The 25825-nt window shown below is 36.6% G+C and overlaps 4 protein-coding genes across 5 annotated transcripts; 1 reads left to right on the top strand and 3 right to left on the bottom strand.

Moving 5' to 3' along the window:
- Window positions 1–879: 879 nt before the first annotated feature.
- On the bottom strand, window positions 880–5921 carry Miox (Myo-inositol oxygenase). The gene is made up of 6 exons (XM_018455155.1): window positions 5824–5921; window positions 2970–3156; window positions 2527–2735; window positions 1925–2061; window positions 1367–1597; window positions 880–1066 (listed from the first exon to the last, which is right to left on the bottom strand). Exons 1-6 carry the CDS (start codon window positions 5839–5841, stop codon window positions 958–960), a joined length of 891 nt encoding a protein of 296 aa, XP_018310657.1. The 5' UTR covers window positions 5842–5921; the 3' UTR covers window positions 880–957.
- Window positions 5922–8423: 2502 nt separating this feature from the next.
- On the bottom strand, window positions 8424–14537 carry su(w[a]) (suppressor of white-apricot). The gene is made up of 8 exons (XM_018455189.1): window positions 14293–14537; window positions 12993–13162; window positions 12709–12911; window positions 12399–12621; window positions 12074–12153; window positions 11109–11273; window positions 9735–11017; window positions 8424–8900 (listed from the first exon to the last, which is right to left on the bottom strand). The coding sequence occupies exons 1-8, from the start codon at window positions 14487–14489 to the stop codon at window positions 8738–8740; spliced, it is 2484 nt and encodes an 827-aa protein (XP_018310691.1). The 5' UTR covers window positions 14490–14537; the 3' UTR covers window positions 8424–8737.
- Window positions 14538–15388: 851 nt separating this feature from the next.
- On the top strand, window positions 15389–21250 carry lin (protein lines homolog). Its single transcript, XM_018455190.1, has 2 exons — window positions 15389–16380; window positions 17208–21250. The coding sequence occupies exon 2, from the start codon at window positions 17293–17295 to the stop codon at window positions 19105–19107; it is 1815 nt and encodes a 604-aa protein (XP_018310692.1). The 5' UTR covers window positions 15389–16380; window positions 17208–17292; the 3' UTR covers window positions 19108–21250.
- A 1111-nt stretch (window positions 21251–22361) lies between these two features.
- Rnf11 (Ring finger protein 11) lies at window positions 22362–25790 on the bottom strand. 2 transcript variants are annotated; one of them, XM_018455192.1, is made up of 2 exons: window positions 25151–25790; window positions 22362–23944 (listed from the first exon to the last, which is right to left on the bottom strand). In XM_018455192.1, the coding sequence occupies exons 1-2, from the start codon at window positions 25289–25291 to the stop codon at window positions 23561–23563; spliced, it is 525 nt and encodes a 174-aa protein (XP_018310694.1). In that variant the 5' UTR covers window positions 25292–25790; the 3' UTR covers window positions 22362–23560. The 2 variants fall into 2 exon arrangements, with proteins under 2 accessions (XP_018310694.1, XP_018310695.1); XM_018455193.1 differs by having other exon boundaries at window positions 25160–25786.
- Window positions 25791–25825: the final 35 nt, after the last annotated feature.

The raw sequence follows: 25825 nt of genomic DNA, 5'->3' as shown, positions 1-25825 counted from the left end.
TTGATGATGAAGATTTTAAAGTTGTCGGCAAATTGCTGGCAAGTTGCTACTCAATGTTATCGTATCGTGAAGGCATCAAGTTGCCAACAAATGAGGACTTAGTTGTTGCAATTCTGGTAGCAATATATACGTAGTAACGCATACTTAGCAAGCAACATGCCAGCATCAAGCAGTTAACGAGATATTAATTTCTAAATATTGCGGAATAAACGAATAAAATCAATGTATGAGACAATTTTAAGATATTTTTTCGTGTTCTTTGTGAAATATTTTAAAGATTTTTCTTAAAAAACTCTTAAAGATATCTTAAAGCTGTCTTATACGTCAATTTTAGTCTTATACATTTTGCTCATTGGGTAATTAAAAAAAAATATTGCGAAAATTGCAAAATGGTAGAGGACTTTTCGTCTCAGTTTTTTATTAGGAATGACACTATATGATTAGTGGACGTTATTTCAGTTATACCTTGTATCACAGGTTGTTCAATTGTAGTTTAACGGTTACTATAAAAGTGGTAAACTATTTGAGTCGCAAGTTGATTTTAGACTCCGTAAAAATTGTAAAATGGTCCTGAAGAATCAGATTTCGTATGAAATCACATTTTAATTAAAATTCCATATTTTAATAGCATGTTATTATAGATAATGTACGTATGTACTTTTTCGTCTTTTTTCAATTAAATAATTATATTTACAAACCTGTAAAACGTAGGGTGTTCCCAAACTTATAGAAGATACTGTGTTTATATATATTTCAATATTTGTTATATTAAAAATAATCATAATATTATATATATTTTAAGATATGTTATTTATATATATATATATTTATACATGTAATATAATATAGATTCCTTATTAAAATTATAAAATTCTTGTATATACATATGTCTAGGAATAAAGTAAATTCATATTATTTGCATAATCGTTATTAAAAATACGAATACAGGTACTAGGATCACCACTCGATCATACCAGGAATGTATTCGTCAATCAATTTCTCGTAGTAAGGCCATAGTTTTTCAATGTCCGGAATTCCGTCACTCTTGGTGTAAAGATCAAATTTGCTGTAACATTTTTTGTACGATGTATCTTTTCAACTCTAATAATTTAACGACATTTATGTCTGAATTTTATCATTAGATAATTCTTATTACAATTTATGATGATCTTATTACAATTTTACAATTTATACTTTTATAATTTATGATGATCTTATTACAATTTATGATATAATAATAATTATATAGTCTGTAATTTAATGTAACAAAACCAGTAATTTGATTTAATTACTTTTAACTTCCGTAACTTTCTATTTCCCTTATATTTGATTGCATTTAAAATGTATTTGATATCTCCTGACTTACTTAAATTCCATCACCCATTTCAGCATCTCGATATCTTCTGAAGTGCAGAAGTGCATGTAGTCGCCACTGGCGTGCCAAGGATAAAAGGAGTGATAACGGATCATAGCTAAAGCTTCCTTCGGTAATTTACTCTTGTTGTGCACGAGTAAGCGGTACAAGTATTCGTCATGGCCCCATGACATCATCAGATTGGATATTCCACACTTAGGTTTATACATACCGTATTTTGTGCTGTAACATAAATATTCCCAATGTAGCGCAACTTTTACAACCTTAGTTCAAATATATCCAGATTGTCTTTATGCTTCGCCGTTTTATAAAAAAGTTTATAAAAAATTTTATTTTTTATATTAACCAATCCTTGGCACTAGAATTTTTCTTGGAACATTCTACGCTTATAAATGACGTATTTTCCTTACTCGTAAATATATGACGAGTAATATTTTGAACAATGTTCTGTTTATATCAAATCTTTTCATATTATACATTTAAGTATGTTTTGTTAATAATGAAATTTTTTTTTATTATTAAGCGAAAAACTAATTAGTTGGGACGTACTTGTAACGAGAGTCTTTGCCATCGGGATTATTATCAAAGCTCGTCGCTCTGTAAACGATGGAATCACCCCAGGCACAACCGACAGGGAATGTGTCACCAACCACTGCCCACTGGGGTTCTCCGTAAAATGCCATCACCTGCAATGTATGATCATGTTTCTTAACATTGGCGGATCTAGAAATTTGTCAAAGGGGGGAGTGTAATTGGCGCCCCATAAGCGAAATTTTTTTAAAAGTCAAATATGAAAAGAGATAGAATATTATATTATTGTTTAAATTGTTACATTAAAAAAGTATTATTTAATATTTTTCTTATAATATACTTTCTCATCCACTGGAAACAATCCATTATTTTTTTAATTCCTAAAACCCATGATCTCTTTGTTTCCTTTTTTCATTCCATTTCTCTTCAAGCACTATTCTTTTATTATTACTTCAACTATTACTATCTCTTTAAGGTCATAATCCCTCCTAAAATCTCCCCTTTTTAAAAAATATTTATATCAAAATATTATATATTTTTTTTTAATTTTAAAGTGTAAATTGTAATAAGTTATTCATTATATATAATGTATTTTTATAAAGCTTTATATCTCGTCTCACTTTGCCAAGATCGTGAATTAAGCCGGTAAGGTGGAACCAGGCCTTGTCGGGATGCTTCTCTCTGATGGACTCTGCAGTTTGAAACGCGTGGACAATATTTGGCAGGTTCGTGTCCGGGTCGCTTTCGTCCACGAGATCGTTCAGTTTAAGCAGGGCGTCTTTCACCGTCATTTTGAATTTATTAAACCGAAGCCAATCTCTCATGCGAGCTACAAAAAGAACAGCAATTCTGCCACTCCTATCTTATATCGTCGCCTTTCTAACGGTATTTGGAACAATATAAATAAGATATAAATTATTCATTCAAATTGGAGAATTTTCATTTACTAGTCTATTATCTATCCTATCTAATTCTATCCTTTTATCACTAAAGACCGTGTGAAAGCAAATGAAATGTAAAACATAATAATTATAAGGAATTATAATCTCTCATTTTGACTGACATTTCACGAACTCGACGGTTTGATTGGTGTGCATCAGTTCGTAGGTTTTGCGAACGCGTTCCTTGATAGGATCTTCGGAATCTTCATCGAAATTACGGAAATCATTTTGTAGCTTTCCGGCGTATTGTGACTCAGGCCGAAGCTGCTCCGATGGATCCAGCAGCGTGGTATAACCACGGATTTGTTTCTGTTGAAAAATTAATTATTTAACTATCCATAATACAATCTTCTCTTCAATTATTTTCTATTAATAAATTTTTTTACTTGGAAAATTATTGCAGTCATCATTATATTTTGTATAACTCTTTTTTACTGCAGAAATTGCAACACGAAGAAATTGGCACGTGATTGTACGGAATATTTATTATTGTATATACAGGGTGTGCCGAAATTAGCAAATGAAAATACCATAGCAAAAAAAGTTCTCAAAAAATAAGTTAAAAACATATTTACAGTTTTTTGTTCCAAATAATAGTTTTTTGAAATATAGACATTTAAAAACACTAGCTCTAATTATAGATTATTTTAAAAGTAGTCAATTATAGATTACGGTTAAACGACTACCTATCCTTGAGTCACCACGGATGATCATTAAAAGTTTATGGTACATAAAAAAAGTAATAAAACATAACTAGTAAGCAAATCAACATTTTGGATTTGCTACTGCTAACGTTATTGCCTTACGTTTTTAATTAACTGATTTGCGTACTGCTTACGTCTTACTGCCTTATGTTTTTTGTGTGCCATAAGCTTTTAGTGATTGCAGGTGGTGACTTACGAAAGGGGAACCATTTAATAGTAATAGTAATTGGTCAATTTTAAATCTTTCTATCTCAAAATATACTATGCATAATGAAAAATAGAGAAAATACTTTTTCTATAGTATTTTTATTCGCGAATTTCGAAACACCTTGTATTTATTTTATAATTATATATTTCTGCAATTATATATAAAATTGTACTTTCCATATTTCATAGCTACAATTTAAAATTTGTTTTTGAATATACCTACATTTTATTTTTAATTTTTATAGTTATTTCTTCCGTTTACGTTATATAAATAAACAAATGTAATATATAGAATAAAAAAATACGTAATGTAGAAAAAAAAATGTAGGGAATCATCTATAGTTTTATGCTATTGGATACAGTTTATTATATTTACTAACAAGAACAAATTTAGAAACAGAACAAATAGGTATGTTAACATTAATGAGATGATTTTTCTATCCGCCTAAGAGATTTATGAATTTAGTTTGATTAATGACCTTATTGGCTTAAGAAAGATAGTTATATAAAATGTTATATATATTTATAATTTTCCACGCTTCAAGTGAAGAATTAATAAATAATATCCTTCGCAATATATTGATCGATACCTCACAATGAAAAATTATGAAAATTGTAAATATTAAAGGAATAAAAATCATGCAACGTTGCAACGATAAATGTTTTTATCATATAAAATACACGAGATGGAACGAAAAATCAGCTCCTTTATAAAATTGATTTATTTTCTTTATATCGTAAATTGTGTAAATTATGCTTCACTGTGTACAAAAATTAATAAATAGCAAAAAAATTTTTCGGACGTCTGTATGATTCTTTGTACGCTGTTACGAGCGCGTTGCACCGTAATATACAAAAATAATGTAAAAGGGTCGGACGGTCTTCTGACCAGACTTTATTTAACAACGATCCAACGAAATATGCAAGCTGACAGATTAAATTGTAAGTTCGTGTGTTATAAACGGTTAACGAGAGTAGTTTCGATGAGTACTCCAAAGTAGTACTAGTAGTTTCGGTCGAGAGTAGTTTCGTTTGCAGATAAGTCATATAATATTTGTAGGAATGAATATTCGTTAAGGGAAGATAAAAAAAGGGATAAAAACGAACAGTGAAATCGAGTACGGTAAATAGCAGGATCAAGATTTATCAGGACACTGTGTAGACTACAGGAAAACTTTATGTTAGAAATGTGTCGCGACAAAAGTAACGTGGGACGCGCGCACGCAATAACGTTCAGAGATAAAAATCCTCTCAAAAACTTTAGTAATCTGTTTTAAAAATATTCGATATATCACAGGATACTTAAATTTATAATTTTTGTTGACGATTACGAGATGTCCGTGAGAAATCGCGGAGAAAAAGATCCATCAATGCTTATTTGTTTAATACATTTGTTTATATTATCAAAACTTATTTACAAATATATGATGGTAAACGTCTCAATGATTAGACATGTACCTATGTCTGGACATTTACATAAAACTTTATTTGTTTATATTATTAATCTCAAATGCTTTTTTAAATATATAATATCATAATTTAGTATCTTATTTACAAAAGAAGATTTATGACGCAAACGAATTTGTGACGCGATCAGCACTGATATGTATTGTGCAATAGTGCATTATTAATCTCTTTTTTAAATATAAAATATCTTAAGATGCAAAATATTATGAAACACATTTCACGTGCAATTTCACGATATCCGTAGAACGAATTCCATACGAAAGAAAATAAAATTCACAACGTGTCTGCATAACATTTTAATTGCGAATTTGAATAAAAAATTGCATATGTTCAACAATAATTTCTACTAAATTAATCGGTTTTTTATGTAAACTTAAAAAATAAATTCAAAAAAACACAATAAAATTGATCAATGTTAAAAATGATATAATAATTTGGTCAACTGTGTATAAGAATCACCTGTTAAATTTACAAATTAAGAAACAATTTATAAAATAACAAAATTTCTCGAGAAAGTCTTATTCTTCGCGATGTTATCTTATTAATCTTGAATTCCGAAAGTTTAGAAACAAAATCGAGTTAATAAATAACAACTTACAGCTGTTGTGACGGACATTTCGTAGCTGTGTGGTTACTGGTGGAAATGTAACTGCCGTCTGTCTTACCCTGCGTAGAACTGCGAGTTAACTTATAAAGTCGAAGACAGTTCACCCTTGATCCCCGTATCGCTTGATGGACCGACGATGGTGGTGGTAGTTACAAGCACAAATGTCAAATCACATCGTCGCTGTTTATCGCACCCTTCCCTCTCCATATTCCGCAATTCGAAACTATTGTAAACATGAGTATACATGGTGTCCCGTAAAGACCCGAACAACGGTTAAGGGGAGATTCCTGAGATTATTTTGAGACGAAAATCCTAATACGAAAATATCGAGGCTACAACAATTTTTTGAATTATAAGCTAACTTTAAATGCTTACAAGTAAAAAATCATTTTACTTTTATATGGCCTCTATTATTATTTCTGGATTCTTTTGAACATTCTAAGATGAAAATCCTGATACGAAAATATCGAGGCTATAATAGTTTTCGAATTATACACTATCTTTAACCAATTATAATTCAAAAGTTATTACAGTCTCAACATTTTGGTATTATAATTTTCGTCTTAAAATGATCTTAGGAATCTCTCCTTAAGCGTTGTTCGGATCTTTACAGGACACCCTGTATATAGTAAATGGAATATTGTTATAAATTTTTATATATCTGATACATCTCTGCAATTTACGTAAAAATTATTGCGTCATACAAATCGGTGCAGCGTGACTTGCGTTTAATACGCTATGTGAGAAAATTGTTATTAAAAAATGAATTATTGCAAATTTTTATCTATTAAAATATCAAATCCCTACGATTTACAAACATGCAAATTATTAAGTCGTACAAATCGGTCCAGCGTGATCTGCATTTAATACACCATGCGATCAAATTATTCAAATATCTAAGAACGCTTTCAGATTCTCGCAAAATTTCCAGTGCAGCTCGAACAGTTGAAATCGGAGTTAATTTCTGAGATAAGCAAATGCCGTCGCGTTAAAATCAAAATACGGTAATTATCGCGATAATTATAGAAATTGGACTAAAATTGATGTAAAAAGATATCATTTATCGTCAGTCGTGAATGACGTTCTTTATGATGAAAGAAATGATGAAGCGCTCTATGAGCGCTTTGAAAAATAATTTACGACCGCAATTTCTTTATTTTAGTGATTTGCTTTCAATGTCTTGAATGAATGTCTTGTTCACATTTGCGTTCTTCCAAAGATTCGCTCAATCATGAAAAACAGCAAATTCTACGACAACGAAATGATTTAATATTATAATATAATACGATATTTTAATATTCTAAACTAAAAAGCAAGTAAAAAATATGCTACGAATAAGAAAGTGTTTTAAGAGTGCTTGGTAATTTTTAACAGCGCTTTCAAACGAATGAGACTAGTTCTCTTTTCTTATTAAAAAAAAACGCGTAAGAAAATAAAACAATGAAACAAAAGGATGCTGATAATAGCAAATAAATCTAAAAATAAATTTCTAAATTGTCTACTCAGAGATCAGCGATTTGTAACATTGATAATAGTGACGTATATAAATAGTTTGTTTAATCGCGTTGCCATGATGCTCGGTTGATACAACCGAATGATGTCAAATATATAATAGAATTGTTACCATTCCGCGGCAAATGGATTCAATTGCCACGCGTTTATGGGTTGCGCGTGATACGTGAAGATCTTTAAGGATTCGGCCGCCACGCGAAAATGCGATGACAGGACGATAAGAAAATGATATATTATAGCATTTTACAAATGCAAAAGATAGTATTGACAGTTTACGCCAAACATGGAAATATCCAATTTGATAACCTTTGATATTGCATAATATCGCCAGCTTTATACATGACACTCAGAAAATCTTATGTTCGTATGTGTATTATCGAAATTATTGCAATTCATCGTAAACTCAATATTTTTTCAAACATATTAGACACTTCGAATAATATGTAATATTTTATATACTTATAGATTAATTTTTGCTTTTCAGATATCATTTTCAACTCGTAATATATAATTCTTCTGTAGAGTGCTAAAATTTGGCTTAGAAAAATAAAGAGAAAGGAATTTCTGTACATATTACGTAAAAAATTAAATATGTATATAATTAAATTTCTTATCGGACATTCCATTTCTCCAAACTTTCCCTTTTATATACATATGAATAATACTTTTGAGGCTTTCACGGATATATTTTTTTCAGAGATGCCAAAGGGTTTACAGGTTATCGTCGTGTCGTGATCTATTGCTAATGCTAATATTGTAATTTGCTGTTCACTTCATCAAGGCAAGGAGCATACTGATACGGTATCAGTGCGCTCCTCGTCTTGGATAGCGATCATGCAACTTTTTCTTTAGAGCGGAAACGTGAAAAATGAAAATTTTTATATATGTATGTATGTACCTATATATATATACACATATATACAAGAAATTTTCATTTCACGTTTTCTAGGGAAAAAGTTATATAATCATTACTCTGATGAGGTGAACGGCAAGGTTCATGAAACATTAACATTAACATTAACAATGGATCATGACACGGCGATAACCCGCATACATATAAATAGTTGAAAGAAATTCAAGAATAGGAAGTTCAGTAAATAGTTGAGCAGTAGATAAATGAGTGACTTCGAAAAATGATATTATCGGAATGAGTAATGGAAAACGGAGAGAAACATATGTAAGAGGTGCAAGAGGTATACTGCAAACACCTGGAAAGATTAAAGAGTAAATTCTTCTTCTTTTTTCTTCATGACAAAGTGGTATCAAATTTGTCGCTGTTATAATACGCGATTATAATAGACATATTTATAATAATAATAATATATATATATGGATATACGTATATACATTTCTTAACGTAAACTTATTTAAAAATCAAGTGAAAATACGATCATCAAGGCGAGCTGGAGTCCGAATAGCTTGTGTTACTCTCCCGCCGTCGTGAATTGTGTCGGTGTCTGTGCGAGGGACTGCGCGAGCGTGATCTGTGCCGCGAGGTTGACTTCTTGTTCTTCTTAGATCTATGCGAGCGAGAGGAACTTGAACTGTCGTAATTGCTGAAATGTTTACATGAATTTAATAATTAAAATAATAGTGCAGCTTTTAAAAAGCGATATTTTAAAAGCAAAACTACAAGTGAGACTATAAGTTTAGCAATAATTTCAACAGAATGCACATTAAAGGTAAAATTTAACTATAAGTAAATAATATAATTCAATTACAATGAATATATATATATATATGTATAAAGAGAATAGACAAAATAATGAGAACGAATAGATCCAGAAAGAATAGACTTATTTTATAAATAAGCTGATCTATCATTTGTCTTTAATACAGAATCCATCCTTGTTGGAAGACATATGCTCGAATAGTGTAGTAACCGTTACGATGCAATGTTATATCATCCTTCTAGCAGAATATCTTCTAATTGCTTAAAAGATATTGGAGGAGGAAATCTGTTTCTCATTCTGCTCTTCAAAATAAAATGGTACGACGATTAAACCAAGCAATTACATTGACCAAGAAAGATGTTGAAGTTTTCGAAGACAGAGAACAATTTTGGAAAATAGAGTGAGAGACAAATTTCTTCTTCCCATATTATTTATATAAGCAATTGAAAAATGATTTACTAAGGGAATATAAAATTCCAGTGGCAACTATTTAAACATTACGTGACTTTATTTCAACAAGAATAGAATGTGTATTAAAAGCAACTAATGGGCCAACCTATTATTAATAATAAAAAAAATAGTGTATATATTTTTTAGGTGTTCATATTATTTCGTCTATTTCCTGTATCTCTTTAAATAAATATAATAGAATTTGAGTTTTTATACTGCTTTATTTTCATACTGCACTTAATGTTACAATTAAATAAATTCAATTACCTTCGATGAGAGCTTTTCTTTTTCTTGTGTTTCTTATGTAATTTGTGCCTGTCTGTGCGACTTCCGCTCCGACTCCTGGAACGTTGTCGCGATCTCTTGCCGCTCAGGTCCGCGCTCTTCAATCGATCCATTAAGGAATTACTGCACGTTTTGGTATCTTGTGAAGATCTGTCTTTATTGTCCTCTAGGGATGGCGATGGCACGGAGTGTACTTCATCCGAATCGTCTTTTCGGGAATTCGGATTCACCGTAGTAGAACCGGTCTTAAGTGCTGGTGTCAGGATGTTGCTGAGAAATATTGCAGCTCTCTTTTTTCTTTCGAGTTGCAACTGTCGTTCTTTGGAAAGTAATTTATCTCGCGCGGCCGCTGCCAGCTTATCCTTGATCCTGTCTTCTTGTGCTTGTTTCTGCCTGATTTCCTTCTGACAATTCTCGAGAATATCGTCCGTCAAATCCACCAACTCTTTGTCATCGCTCTTCAATTTCTTCTCTGATTTCGGTAGATCTTTGTCTCCAATAGCAATCGAAAAACTCGGATTGGCAGTGCTATCTTCAGGCGAACCGGGCTTGGAGTTAGCATCCTTTTTGTCGCTCTCGATTTCTTCATCGCTCTCTTCCAATGGTAACGCGTTCCTCTTTTCGATCACCGTGCTTTCCCCATCTTTCGGCTTTTTGATGGAGAATGATACGGTGGTAATCTGCTTCGCAGATCCTGTGCTCTGTTTTATTTTCGGGTCTCCGCCGTTCTTCTTCTTTGCTTGTATCATTTTCACTCGCTTCTGAACTTCCTCCATTCGCTGTTGCTTCTTCTGTAGTTCCTCCAGTTTTTTCTGCTTCTCCTCCTGTGGTTCCTGTTTCTGCAATAGTTGTTCCTCCGTCAACACTTTCGGATTTATCGCACCCTCGTACACAGTCAGTTTGTGCGCGTAGTATCCATGGTACTGATGGGACAGCTCCAAGAAATTGAATCGAGGATCCCCCTTGTTCTTCACGATCGTTTCAAAGTCGCGCCCGTTCTTCGCCACATAACTCGCCATCTTGTCAATGATGATCTGAACATCTGCTGGTGGCACAATAAAGGACGGCCGGCTTAATGGTTTTTGCGCAGGTATCCCGTATGGTACCAACGGGGTGGGTGTTTCCTTAGGCGATGCGGTTTGCGATGTGGCCGTGTCGTTCGGCATAATTGGCATAGCGAGTTGTGAAGGTGATTGCATTTGTCCATTTGACCCATATATAACTGGACCATGTGAGTACTGCATGGGCGTGGGATAAGGATAACCCTGGAAAAAAGTAGTAATATAATGAAAATAATATTAAAATGTGTTCATACAAATTTTGATGTATTCTATTATTAACGTATTAGAATTATACCTGTGGCATCGAATGATAGTATCCTGCAGATGACATTGACTGCATCGCCGTATCTAACCCCTGTGGTGTCTTGGATGGTGGTGGTTTCCCTGTGATCTTGTTCACGAGCATGGAATACGCGCAATCCGCTGATGGTTTATACTGTATGCTCGGTATACTAGGTGCCTATAAGCGGAAAGGATTCTCTTATACTAGTTTTGTATATATTTAATCTATATACTAAATTTTTATTTATATATCCTCTATGGTATCCATTAAAGTACAACTGGAAATATAATGCATTTGTTATTATATATCTATCTACGTTATATCTATGAATATAAACTTTAGATAATTTAAAAAGATATAAGAAAATTGTTTCAAAAAACACATTTTTTTAATATACAATAAATTGCAATTTGTAAATAATGAACAATTTTAATAATAATGATTGTCGTGTATACTTGCAAATTTAGGAGCCTATTCTGTAATTCTTAACAACTGAAACGCTACAATCACAGAATAGGTCCCTTATATTAATTATATTTGAATTGTTTATTTCATTATTTCTCTATTGATAAGTGATAAAATGATAAAATGTATTTGCTGGATTTTTTAGACTACATCTATACATTGAATGCGCACGGAAAAGAATAAAATTTTTAATTTTAAATGGTGCAATAAATGAATAAATAAAAATGTACGAGAATAGGTCCAATGCATACCAGAATCAGTCCTGGAAGCAGAAATATTTGACACATAAATTAGTGTTGCAGAGTATTAATAACATTTCATCCTACTGTGATCTGTGCGAATTTCAAGATTGCCATTCTTAAAAATAATGTGGTCCAGCTAGGAATCTTCATATTTTGAACTACCCGGAACATAAAATTCTTCTGCATGAGAGCGCAGGGACCGCTTATGCATTTTTAAGAACAGATTAATGTACAACGTACGAAGTAACATGTATACCGTGCAAAACGTACCGCTTCGATCTTGGTAAGTGACGATGCGAGACTTGGATGCAGATACGATTCGTCGTCTTGGTCAGACTCTTCCTCTGGTTCTTGAAAGAAAGGATAACAATAAGACTCACGCACATCTCAAGATCATCAAGATGGATTACGCATAGATTACCAATTATAGAGTATTAACAAAAATTTATGGCAATACTTACGGTAAGAAAAAATTAAGTAGAATCAAAGTAGGTGTGGGTAATCAAATCCTGCTTTATGTTGCTTCAATTACTTCAACTCAACTTCAATATAATTACTATAAGACACTGCTTGTTATAGAAAATGATATGCATACCGGATTCTTCTTTCTCAGGTTGTTTTTCAGGATTATATTTTCCATTCTTGATAGCATCGAGGACATATTTGTAATATTGATGGAGCGGCTCGTCTATCGATAGGAACGCGAATTGTGGATTGTTTGCCTGTTTCGTCTTTATGAGGATTTCCAATTGGCTTCCGTGTTGACTTATAAACAGCGCCGTTTTCATTATAATAGCATTCAGTTTCTGTGTTTCCGGCTAAACATTCACAAAGTCAACATATTATATAATCATATTATGTAATACTCATGAATATAAGAAAATAAATGCAAAGCGACATCTTACTAGGATCATTCCCTCAGGAATTTCTAGTTCAGGCGGCGGCACGAATACCTGATCTTCCTCTTGCGAGCCCTCCGATTGTTTCGGGCTCTGGGAATCCTCGCCGGAGGCTTTATGACCATTTTCATCTTCGTTGTAATTATATCCTACTTGATTGTACGAAGATTCGGAATCCAGTGCTTGATGCAATCTCTTTATCTCCTCTTCTGCAATATAAATTCGTGATTAAACTTTCGTAACATCCAAGAAATATAATCAAAACGCTCTTGAAATAAAAAATACGTTACCATGATACATGGATTCCTCTGCATCATTGTTGAAGATAGATCGATACCGCTCCTCGTCACATAGTTGCTCTACTTTCAGTTCTTCCTCGGTAAGTATCGTCCGTTGATCAAAACCACCCGGTGGTGGCTCGTGAATCCGTAAGTCAGCCAGCGCCCCTCGTCCATCGTACCTATACACATACAATACATCTGTTAGAGGAAGAAGATGATATCGTTTTAGTGGTTTTCATATATAGTTGGTCACAGCATCTGGAAATGTTAAGTCAAGAAGTAAGTCCCACCAAAGCGATTTTTCTGAAATAGAACAGAGCTATAAAGGATGCCTCGAGTAACGTTTCTACCTCTGCTTTTTCGAAATATCAACATACTACAATAATGTGGACAAATATCTTACATATATATAACTCTATTTCAAGTAACACAATTATCATTTCTAAATACAGTGTTACATTCAATTACATTTATGTTTAAATTTAGCATACAGATACTCGAATGTAGAGATCTATTACATCTTGTTACATATACATGTTAAAGACCGATATAACGAAACATGAATATGATTCAGTCTATGGCTGATGCAAATTAGGATGCGTTCCACTCGACGCTTGCAACGCTCATGGAATCATTTCATCCTTGTTATTCAAGTGTTTATCAAGTGTTAAACAAGAACAAATAATATTCAGGAGCGTTGTGAGCACAAAGTGGAACGCAACTGAACATACACGCATGTGCATGTATTATAAAGACCGTCAAAGAAATCCATAACTGTAAGCTTGCCAGTATAAGTAACAATGTCCTGCTGCGCGTCTCCCGAGGCAAAGCCCGAATCTAATGTGCCAATACATACCGTGCTGAACGGTCGTATAAATACCTACAACCGTCAGCCTTTGCCCATTTGTCTCTCAACGCCGTGTCTCACCTTGCTGCTGCACAGGCGGCCAGCCATAAGCGTCACGTCTCACCACAGCACCCGTGCAGAGCGCGTAAATCGCGCTGCCACACTGCGCGTTTTTCACAGCCGAGAGAACACCTGCGGAAGCCTTAAACAGTCTCCAGTTTGCTTATCCAGAGATTAACGATGAGAAGGGGGGACCTCGCTTTTTTCGCTTCTAAATGCAGTACTTGGTTTTGATTTATTTTTGTTTTCGAATTTGGTGGTCGGTTTTTTTTTGCGGTCGAGGTCAGTCGTTACTTTTTTTCGTTACGTTTCGTCGTCGGGGAAACGTAACGGTGCGTGGTCATTTATGGCATGAGAACAAATATCCTAGATGAGAAATTTGTCTAGGTTAGAGAAACGGACCTGTCTATCCTCAACGTGTTATCGCCCATCCATGGTATCAAATGCTTTCCCTGATCAATCATTTTCGCCTTGTCATCATCGCGAAATAATTTGCAGCTGTATCCAAACACCAACAGCTCCTGCGGTTCCTCGTCGCTATTCTTTTTACGCAGAATGCCCGAGTCTACCATCCACCGTTGGCTTTTCGAGGACGCCATTTTCCGTTTCAACTGCTCCAAAGTCCAACTGCGACTGCTCCGATCCGACTCATCAGATTGCTTCGAGCAAAGCTTCGAGTGGCTTCGAGCTTCGAGTCAATTCGACAGGATGATGACGCCGGCTGAGGGAACGAGGGATGGTAGAGGACGAATGCGCGAAGGAAAACGCGCGTTACTCCCATTTCCGGGATGCGCGCGCACGGATTCATGGAATGCGAGGAACGTTCATATTTACGAATATATCCGTCGTGTTTAAAATTCGTGCTATCCGAGGATCTGGCGTACGATCAACCGATTAACGCTTTCAAATACATGGTATCCTTAAATATTTAAAATATTAAATGTTGGAACTCCGTGAGTTATTTAAATATTAAATATTTGAACACGCTATTTAAATATTTGTACTAGCGATACAATTGCACGAACCCTCAAGTAATTTATACCTTTTTACGTGAAACTTTCCACATTATTGGGCTTGTTCTTTCCTGCACTACACTGAGAGAAAATGTAGTAAATTTTAGTAAACGTCTGTTTGAATAATATTTGCCAAATATTTACTAAATGTAAATATATATATTCATTTAGTACAAGAACCATTGATTTAACGATCATTTATTTCATTTAGTAAATATTTATTTACCATAAATAAATATTAAGTTAATATGATTCAAACAAATATTTGTTAAAGTTTAGTACATTTTTCTCAGTGTAGATCGTACTAGAAATTCCTTTCTCGCTTTAACCAAATATCAAACATATACCTATTTTATTTTAAGTTCTAACAGCGTATATCTATTTGATATAAAACAGACTTTTTTCTACCGAAAAACGACGCAATCGTAATCGAGACAGTCGAATCGATTCAAATCGCCCGCCACGGCGCTAGCGTTGGGCGGCCGGGCGGGGGCGCCCTGATCGATGCTGAGTTGCCGATGATCGCGCGCTTATTTATCGCACGGCATTTCGTTACGGGCGACTTTTATCGGCGATAAACGGCGTATTTCGCGCCCGCGGATCGTCATACAAAACGGCGTGCGCGTCCGCCGGCAATTGGCCGCGCGGTAGGACCGCGTACCGCCCCCTCAGTACGTTATGGAATGCGCGAGGGACTGCTACCGTGTTACGCGGCTCCGCACGATGCCCGGCCGTAGAGGCACGCCAACGGACCGGAATACGTACGTGCGACGCGGCCGCGGCCACGACGTCTCGCCGCCCGACACTGGACACGGTACGTGCCCTTGCCATCGACCGTCGTGCACCGTTCGACCGTTCGCGTTCGATCACGCGAGTCCCCGTGTCATTTCTCACCGCCGCCGTCGCCGTCGGTAGCATTCGTATACGTGGCAACAGAGCGAGTGTGGCCGCTGTGCCGTGCGAGCGCTGTGTGCTCCGTGGGTGTCACTTCCTAGTCCGCGAGGGATCCCGTCCCGTGCGTTGGCCACCGATTCGTGGGGACGTTTGATCGCGTACCCCGCGTAACGTACGGCTCGTCCCGGAACGGGGATCGTCAGCCTCGTGTCCAACGCTACGCGCGACGGGGACGGGGACGGGGAGACGAGAACGGGACGCGAAGCGACGCGACGCCGCGGATCCCCGTGCGTGCGTGATCGGAACCCCCTCGGGGGTGTGCTGAACACGTCGCCCGCCGACAGCGGAACCTCGGCGTCGTCGACCCGGTACTACGTTCGTCCCGTTGCGCGCGCGATCTGCCATTGAAGACCCCTCTCTTATCTTGGAACCGAGCGAATTCCTGGATCTTGGAGACTCGGAGGTGTCTAGCGTCGTCGAGCACGTTGCCGAAGGATATTCACCTGTCGTTAGCAACGTCTTTTAGGAGCCAGGAAGCAGCTTCCCTCTCAGCGAAGATAGCGCGGTGGGAATTTATAATGGTGTAAGTTGCTCTGTTGCCTACTGGCTTCTGGTGTTACACATAAGTCATCGTCTACCGCGCTTCTGCCGTGTTGTTGGTATTCAAGGTGACTTTGCATTTGTACAAAGAAGTGCGCGCACATTTTCAAGCTCACAAGACAATAATAAAGTAGGATAATTACATGAAAAAAATAGAAAAATGTTAATTTGAAGGAATTAAAGTGTCAAAGTGTATAATCATTTGGTAATACTGCAGGCGCAGGTGATAAATCTTAATTATTTCATTTTTCTCTTCAGAATGTCAACCTTGTGCAAGTATTTGTATGACTTTCTTCACAAAAGTCCCGTGAAAAATGAATATATGTTTAGGTTTAGAATTTATGTAATAGTAATATTTAGACTGTGTTTCAAAACTCATTGCCAATAGTAGAAATCTATAGTGTATGTAACACAAACTATAGATTTTCTGACTAGCAATGGATTTTGAAACAGCTTTAACCAATGGATTTTAATTAGCCATTAATCGTAAGGTTTGGAATCCATACTATGGATATGTGAGGTTAAGAGAAATTGTAAACCAAGTCCCATCTTGGTATGTAAGCTGAAGAAATTGACTGCATTCAATAGAAAAAGCAACTTTGCAACTGTTGCAAAATTCTTTAATACGATTCTTACTCTTATTTCCTCACTGGATCTAATATGTATAACCAATATATAAATAAACCAGTAATATTGAAGAATCTTCTAACAATTGCAAAGCTGCTTTTTTTTGTTAAACGCAGTCATTGTAATGTAAACCAAGTCCTACCTTGACATACAAGCTGAAATAATAAATTCTATTCGTAACAGGTATTCCCGATGGGCCTGCTTATCAGTTGACTACAATGGCTAACTACAATGGACTGACACAGAATACGATCGACTTGGTACGCGGATGCTCCTCTCTTTACAGCATCACTTGCATAAGAGAACTAGCTTGACGAGAGTTGATGGTGCACTCTGTTGCTGTTGTCCTCCAGTCAACGTAATGGAGGAGCCGGTTAAGAAGAAGCAGCGCATCGAGACCAGTGCAGGCGGCAAAAATTTGCTCACCGACATCGAGGAGCTGCAAAGGAACCTGCTTGCTCGATGCTTGTGCAATATCCCGGAAAGCAGTTTGCGCAAGCCATTCACCAGCTTCACAGTGGAGGAGGCTGACGGTAGCATCCGTTATGCCGTTCTGTCTGATTGGGACACGGTTCAGATTCTGGAGTATCTTAGCGCCCTGCAGCTGCTGTTCGAATTGGCCATCAAGCAGAACGCGAAAAACGTTATGTGCAAACGAGTGGCGGACGTCTGCGACGCGGTAGCGCGGAACGAGCACGGCATCGTCGATCAGATTATCGATACCAATAAATTCGTGTCGTACACAGCAAGTCGCGTGCTCGCATCGTTCTTCATTGTCACGAGAGACAACGTGGAGACCGCCTGGTTGGAGAAACTCACGCAGTCTCTAGTTAACACACACTCGCCCAACCAGATGCTGTTCACCCTGGATGTGGTCAAGAGAGTGGTCGAACATAAAGACTGTAGTATACATCCAGAGGAAGGAGACACATATGTGCCACCACCCGGTTGCAATACCTTCGTCATCACCGACTTTGACAGCACGACGATCAAAGCGATGTGCGTGAAGGCGCTCGAATCTAAGTGGACCATTCTTGTGTCCAAGTTCAATGACATTCTCAGGGCGTACACGCCGCAACACGCGTCCGTTGTCATCACATTTTTGCATTTGTGGGAGATCATTATCTCGGTCAAAGCCAATCTTTCTGTTATTGACACCAAGACGTTTTACTCGCAGCTGAACAATCTCGTGCTTTTATTAAATGCCAGTGTGCCAGGTGTAATCTGGCGACATTTGCTTAGACTCTTTAACGAGGTACTGTGCTACGGTAGTACTCTAGCCCTACAAGATGTACTACCGGACGAACCGTGCTCCCTAGCGCACCTGATTGTGCGCGCCGTCAAGGATTGGCGTCTACTCGACTCGTTGCCGTACCGTCACGGTTCTGGCAGGTTTGGCGGTGGCACCAGCGAGGGTGATCGTCCTCTGCTGCAGAAAATGGTGCTGTTAGTGCTGAAAAGCGTCGCTGTGACAGTACGAGAGACGCGCAGCGATTCCAGCGACTCGTCCCTCGGTTCTGAAGTCGAGGATCTCGATGAAGACATGGCGGTGATTGAGAGGAGTATCCGCGAGGTACTACGTCAGCTGGATCAGTGCGTAAAGACGTTGATGCCCTTCCATCCGGAGATGCCGCTGTCGCAATGGGTCGTCCAGATGTTTCATGACCAGGATGATTTCCTCATAGAGGGTATGGTTTGCTGCCTAGATGTTGCCGTGGGCTTATTCTATCGCGGTCCACCGCAGAATGATCTGGGCCAGATGCTCAGCCCTACATTGACCTTCGTGCAATTCATCCACGCCGTGTCGCACGATCCTGGCGTTCTGCTGGATCTGCTTGTCAGCAACGAGACTTGCTTTCTGCTGTATCTCTTGCGATTTCTCAAGTATATTAAGCGTAATTGGATTGAGTTCGTCAGGTGCTGTGGCCGTGAGCTAGACAACACCATGACTGTACTGATAAGACTACGGTTGTCCATTGATCGACTGGTGTCCAAGAATCTGTTCCCTTATAATATTATTCCGGTTCTTCGTCTACTCGAAAAATGCGAGTCTTTTTACGAGGGTAACGTGGAGAACGGGTAACAATCTCGTGTAACATAAAGGGATGTTTGGAGAAATTCGAATCGCCACCAAGTCGACTGAGTGTGTACAAATTATATGAACGGAATTCTCCGATCTTAGGTTGGAATATCTGGCTAATATTTCGGCTCGGAGAATATTTCCATTCATACAATTCCGTTTACACTAGATTTTGCCATCTGTAAAATATCATGTGTAGTGTACAGATTGCCGCATACCGTCCCGTAAACGCGAAACGGCCGGACTGACTCGCCGATTCGTCTTCTTGAATTTTTCGAGCATCGATGTCAAGGACAGATGTCTTCAGTGCTTGAAAAACTCAAGAAGACGAATGCGTTTCTTATTTATTAGTCTTTAGCGAAATTTTTCAATATAGCTAGAATTGCAAGATGGAGAATTTCCATCTGTTTACGAATCAGCGAAGTGTTGAGTTATTCAACTGCGATCAAGTCGGAGTACAAAAAAAAAGAACGAAATTCGCGTTGATTAAGTCTCAAAACGAAACTTCGTTTGTGTGTCTTACAGAAATCTAATACTGGCCAATTTAATATTGGAAGTGACTTATTTTAAAAGCACTAAACAGTTCCAGTCAGCCAAATTTGTTAAAAACAAATTTTGTCAAATGCTACAATTTTTTTTTACAAAAAGTACCAAATTTGATGCAAATTCTGTTATATTCAATGGATACTAGCAAATTGGTGACAGACATACAACAAAATCCACTGATAAAATATGAGAACAAATTCTTGGCAAAATCGTGCAAAACTTGTTGACAATCTGACAGCAAATTGATAGCAAGAACCAATCAAAACTGACCAAAGCTTTGCTCGGTTCTTGCTGATAATTTGCTATTACATTAGTTAGCAAATTTTATCAGCAAAATATAGACTTAAGATGTCAATTTGCCGAATATTTTGATTGAACTTGTCAATAATTTGTAGGCAAATTATTATTTATTATTAGCAAATGTTATTTTGCTAACTAGGAGTGTTTTTAATACTCAAGATAAGTAATCAATCACTACTTTCCAGCATTAAATTTCTGTAAGGGATGGTGCTAATGAATTATGTTTCTGGCATCATTGAAAACATACATATTGATGTATACCACTAGTGTAATATTTATATGTATACTTCGAGAGCTATTTGTACAATTTCCAGTCACACCTGTAAATGTAATTTTATTGTATTTTGATAAAATACCTGAGAAATCTGTACATATCTCACAAACATCAGAGCCGACTTTGTACCAAATTTTGTTGGACGAAGTTACATAATCTTCCAATAATTCTGAAGGAAATTAAAGGAGAAAATTCTTGTTATATTAGTTTTGCATAAATTATAATGCAGCAAGTGCGGAAAACGTAACACATAGAAAATTATGTTGTCGTCAGGTCTGGTCTCGTACAGCTTAAATAAAAACAGACATTTTGTAGTTTCAGATTCCTAATTTAAGAACAAAGAGAAATAACGTAAAATATAATTTGCAAATGTCGATGTTATGCAGAATACTTCTGATTAGCGTTTTGTATTATTCGTACTCTATTACACACGAAAAATTAAATCTCTTTACGTACAAAATTTAAAATCTAAGTGGAAGAAAAAAACACGACAGTTATTCGCAGTTGTTTCGAGATTTTTGATAAAACGTAACTGTAAATAGTGACATTAACAAAGCTATACAGGCGTGCTACGTATTCAACATAAGATTTCCTTCTGTAAGTAATGTAATACACTAAAATTCTCACATTTTTACTTTTATAATTGTGGTGTCGTTTAATTCACTCTCCCCCTGTGATTAAGGTACGGTCTTGCTATCGTTGGTCTCTTAATTTTACAGCAACGTAGATTCCATGTTTATGTGAAAAGATCAGATTCGATTGCAGCTGGAAGATATTTCTTTTTTTCAATCAAATATTTATTATCATCTTTCCCAAACGCAAGTCAAATACAATTGCCATTATCGAAACTTACGATTATAATGCGTAGCCCGGCAGATTGTCGTAATGTCCCACGATTAACTCTTTGTGTCACGACCGTTTTTTTTTTTAATTTTGTATCCGGGGATTTTTCAGGTTACTGACATCATTATAAAAGATATTCAAATTATTTATTTGGATTTACAGTAAAACATCAATTTTTCCATATTTTTTTTTAAAGAATATTAATTTATAATAAAAAAACAACGCGCATTGGAAAAATCTTAAAATATTCTGAAAAATACTTTAAAACGTCCTAAATGAGTATCTAAATTATCGTTTTGATACTGATAATAGTTTAGTAGAAAAAATACATATTTTTTTAAAGTACAACTTTAGACTATTTTAGTTACAGTAATTACATTAATTACGCAAATACAAATTTATAGTTGCCTACTTTTTTTTAACACTTCATGTTCTAGGGAATTCTAGGAAAACAAAAAACCAGTACTTAACGTCAAGAAATTCATCAAAATAATTAAAAACTGAATGAAAGAAGACGAGATTTTTAGAGTATCGTTATGACACAAAGGGTTAATCACGCAAATAATGTTCGATACATTGATTAGAGCGATGTAACGCGCTTATCTCACCGGGACAAACCGTTCGGATCTCCTTTTTGTTTTTCTTTCTTTTTTTACTTTAGAAAGATCCATATATAGAATTAAGTTTATAACGTTAGCCTTCCTTGGCTTATTTTTTTTTTTATAAAATTTACGCTACTCTCTATTTAGAATTTGCAAATATAGCTCTAATTTAAACATTCGATCAGAGCGCGATCGAGGAATTTTGTGTCGAGATGGACAGCTTCCAGAAACACAAAAATTTTCTTACTAAATATTTATATTTGTGTATTAAATCATTATTTATATACCTCTGTACTTCGTCAATAAATCACTATTTCACAGCATCATTTTCCCATTTGAAATGAAAACTTAGCGGTATCGTATGTTAAGTTTTTTCTCCCTCTCTTCATAAATTAAACATTTAATTGCATTCTTTCCCTCTTTTTCTCTCTTCAATTCAAAATGTTACTTTGCTTCAAGTAAAACTATTTATCGCATATTATACATCGACGTACGAAACTACGCGAGACTGTACATACCTCCATAAAGTTTTTAACAGAACGGTAAATGTCCACTGCTTTACTGTAACTACAGCAAGAGTTAGTTCAACAAGCTTCACTAAATTAATAACAAAATCTAAGTTACGTAGCCCATTATTTAGCGTGTAGTGTTCAACAGTGTGGATCATTTATCGCGTTTTATATTTGTTTCTCTCTCTCTCTCTCTCTCTCTCTCTCTCTCTCTCTCTCTCTCTCTCTCCTTAATTTACTGTTTTGTTTGCTCTTTTATTCGTTGCTATACATGTTCCCATACTATCTGTAGATATAATAAACCGCTAATTGTCCGTAGCATACAATGAAGCATTCTCTCTCTGTACACGTTATCTAAATGAAAGATGTTCAATGTTCGTCGCGGCAGAAGCGATTCAAGTGATTTACATAACGACACATGCGCGAGACATCAAGAAAAATTAAAACGTTGCGAGTACCATTAGAGACAGTTTTCCTTTTGTCACGAAAATATAACAGACTGTCGTTCGCGTAAGTCCCGACAGTTTTAGACGAGAAGAAAACCGCGAGTCTCTGCACGTGTTTACTGCACGTGTAAGCTGCATACTAAAACAAATCCTACCTCGTAAGCTTAAAATTAAAATTATCCACTAATTTTCTTTATCCGAGAATAGGTACGTTATGTTCGGATTCAAGGAGGCGATTAAAAACAATTATGTAAGAGCAGAAGAAGAGAAACACAATTAGCGTCAGCTCATCAAACATTCGCACAAGAACTTACATGAGAATTGTTACACAAAGCCGCCCGAGAAATACAAACGACATAATATTCCGCACGTGTCGTACTTATTATCTCATTACTACGCATACATATATATTTATATATATATATACTTATTGTTTCGACTATACCTATCGGTGCACATGAAGCTTACTCAACGTTTTATTGCACTTTTACATCGAGCCGCCTCTTCATCTTCTTTTTTTAATTGAAAAATCAATGTACAAGCAATTAAAACTCATTACGAAAAAGGATTTCGGGACCGTGATGTATTTACTAGAATTTAATTAAAACCAAGTCTCTCGTTCTCCTTCTCATAGAAAATAATCTAAAAAAAAAAAAAACTTTCGGATTTATAGGGAAAGTGTGTTCTTTGTGGTAGAGATTATTATAATAAATAGCACGCGCGCGCATGTATATATCGTGTATAACGACGAAATACAATCGGATCATTAACATGTGATCTCTCTACTACCCAGAAGCCTTTATACGTTCTATAGCAAAAGTAGCGACTTTCTCTATTTCTCTCGCTCCCACTTCAGTTACGCTTCACGTTTAGCCTGATAATTTAATTGCGATTCGCCGTCCGGCTAAACCGATGAAAATTCCTGTCACTCCCGTATTAAGTAGTCGGATGATATGAGCTAATTAGCGCCGCGTCCACCGGCTCCATACACGACGGACATGTCAGCGAGCGCAGCAACCAGTCGTCGATGCAGATTGCGTGGTAGGTGTGCATGCAGGGTAAATAGCGCACTTCTTCGCCCGCCTGCAGCTCCATCATGCATATCACGCACTCGCCCTTCTTAGCACCGTCGTACTCTCTCATCGGCAAGTGCTGTATCAGTCCTATACGCTTCGCAATTCTCACTTGTTGTTCCTCTTCGCTCAAACCAGCAGAACCAGTACTCTGTACCAAATTGACTCCGATCCCACGACCAATATTCAAGTTGGTAGACTGTAAGTGACGTTCCCTCGTAGCGATCGACGGATAATAAGCTGCTTGCTGTAGAATATTGAAAAATTAATTAATATTTAACCACGATATTTTTCCACATATTATTTGCAGATCCTTAGAATTTGTAAAAGTACAGAAGTTATTTAACAGAATATACATACGAAAATCATACGTTTCGCGGGTTTTCTCCAGATCCATTCTTGGAATGCCAACGTTTCGTGAACCTTGCAGTCTACTTCATCAGTATCAGGCTGCTCCTCGTTCTGATGAAGTGGACTGCAAGGTTCACGAAACATTGGCATTCCAAGAATGGATCTGGACATGGAGAAAACCTGCGAAATGCATGATTTTCATATAGAAAACACCCGTGGAAGCCTCAAGAATAGAATATACATATATTATTTCATTGCCAAAATTGAGTAGGAGTGTTTATGCCACTGCATTTACTTTATATAAAGCAGCAGTCAATGTGCTAATCCAGTGCAAGTCACTTCACCATTAGTTACAGCCTCTATACTTAAAATCAGATCTATTTGGCTAATATTCATAATCCATTCTTATATTTAAGACTGTCTTAAGTAGTCTTAAGATGTCATAAGCCAATCAATGGCTAGTATTCATAGTTGGTTCTTATTTTAAGACCATTAAAATTAGTAATGTCTTAAGTAATGTCAAGATGCTAATACACGCGGCTCTCTGACTGGTTCATAATATCTTAAGACTATACTTAAGACAATCTTTGATATAGTATGAATACTGGCTAGACAGCTGCATTAACATTTTAAGATATTATTTCAGACGGTCTTAAAATAAGAACTAACTGTGAATACTGGCCTATGGCAGGTATTCACAGGTATAACAATCAGTTATTATATTCAAGACCATCTTAAGTTCAGTCTTGAGGTATAATGAAACAATCAGAGAACTGCACTAGCGTCTTAAGACAATCTTAAAATAAGTACAGACTATGAATACCACCTTATATATATTCAAATAAATAAGAAATGGCAGACATAGGAAGGATATCACAGACAAAGAAAAGATATATTCAAGGAGACAATATTATCGCCACTTGTATCATTCTATCTTTATTTTATAAAGAATTGTTTAATGAAGAATAAAAATAGAATGATACAAAGAATGCTAATAGCGTCTTCTCAAACATTCAAAGACTATAAGATATTTCGGGTAAGATAAGACAGACAACAGTGATGATAAGACAGTAACAACAATAAGACAGCAATGGCGATATACGTGAATTACGTTGTAGGGAATCGGTGGTCCAAGGCCCTCCTGCGAAGATCCGCTCGTGGACACGTTGGGCTCGGGATTATTGCTCAGGAGGGTGGTATTGTCCTGTTGGTTGCCGGTGACGCGTTTCAAGCAGTTGCCCATGATTCTCTCTTTCTCTCTCTCTCTCTCTCTCTCTCTCGCTCTCTCTCTTTTTTTCTCTCTCACTGGTGGCGAGCTGTCAGCTTTGCAAGTTGCTCGCGCGTCGCATTCGCACGTCTACTCCAGATCACGATCCCGCTTCCTCGTTCCGCGCGAGCGATTACAGGCTTCCGTGCAGACACGGTGACGACGGCGACAGCGCAACAGCGATTTTTGACGCACATTCGACGACCGTGCTCCTTGCCATTTCACCTGAACCGCCGCTCGTCGCGGCGCGACAACATCCACTGTCGACTTATCGCGAGAAGCAGCACGGATGACGCTCGGCAAACGTGATCGAGATATAACGATGCCGTCGCAGTAGTCGTCCAAGCGCAGTCGTTACATTACATATCTCTCACTGACCAGCAGCAGCAGACTCACTACCAGCTGAGCGTCGCCATGATGCGCGGAACATAGCAGGCGATTCGTCCGCGCATCATTATGGCAACGGAAGTTGGTCGATTTCAACGCATCATCCTCGTAGAGTTCCAAAGG

This window comes from Mycetomoellerius zeteki, unplaced genomic scaffold, assembly GCF_001594055.1.
Source record: "Mycetomoellerius zeteki isolate Tzet28-1 unplaced genomic scaffold, Tzet1.0 scaffold471, whole genome shotgun sequence".
NCBI lineage: Eukaryota > Metazoa > Arthropoda > Insecta > Hymenoptera > Formicidae > Mycetomoellerius > Mycetomoellerius zeteki.
Note: the sequence above shows the minus strand (reverse complement) of the source record. Positions and strands in the feature narration are given on the sequence as shown.

Coding starts and splice junctions, on each gene's coding strand:
- Miox (XM_018455155.1), bottom strand. Junction 2,736..2,969: donor AACCGTCGAGTTCGTGAAAT/GTCAGTCAAAAT, acceptor TTCTTTTTGTAG/CTCGCATGAGAGATTGGCTT. Junction 2,062..2,526: donor TAATTCACGATCTTGGCAAA/GTGAGACGAGAT, acceptor CATACATTGCAG/GTGATGGCATTTTACGGAGA.
- lin (XM_018455190.1), top strand. CDS start 17,293: ATGCTCCTCTCTTTACAGCATCACTTGCATAAGAGAACTAGCTTGACG.
- Rnf11 (XM_018455192.1), bottom strand. CDS start 25,291: ATGGGCAACTGCTTGAAACGCGTCACCGGCAACCAACAGGACAATACC. Junction 23,945..25,150: donor TTCCCTACAACGTAATTCAC/GTATATCGCCAT, acceptor AATATTCTACAG/CAAGCAGCTTATTATCCGTC.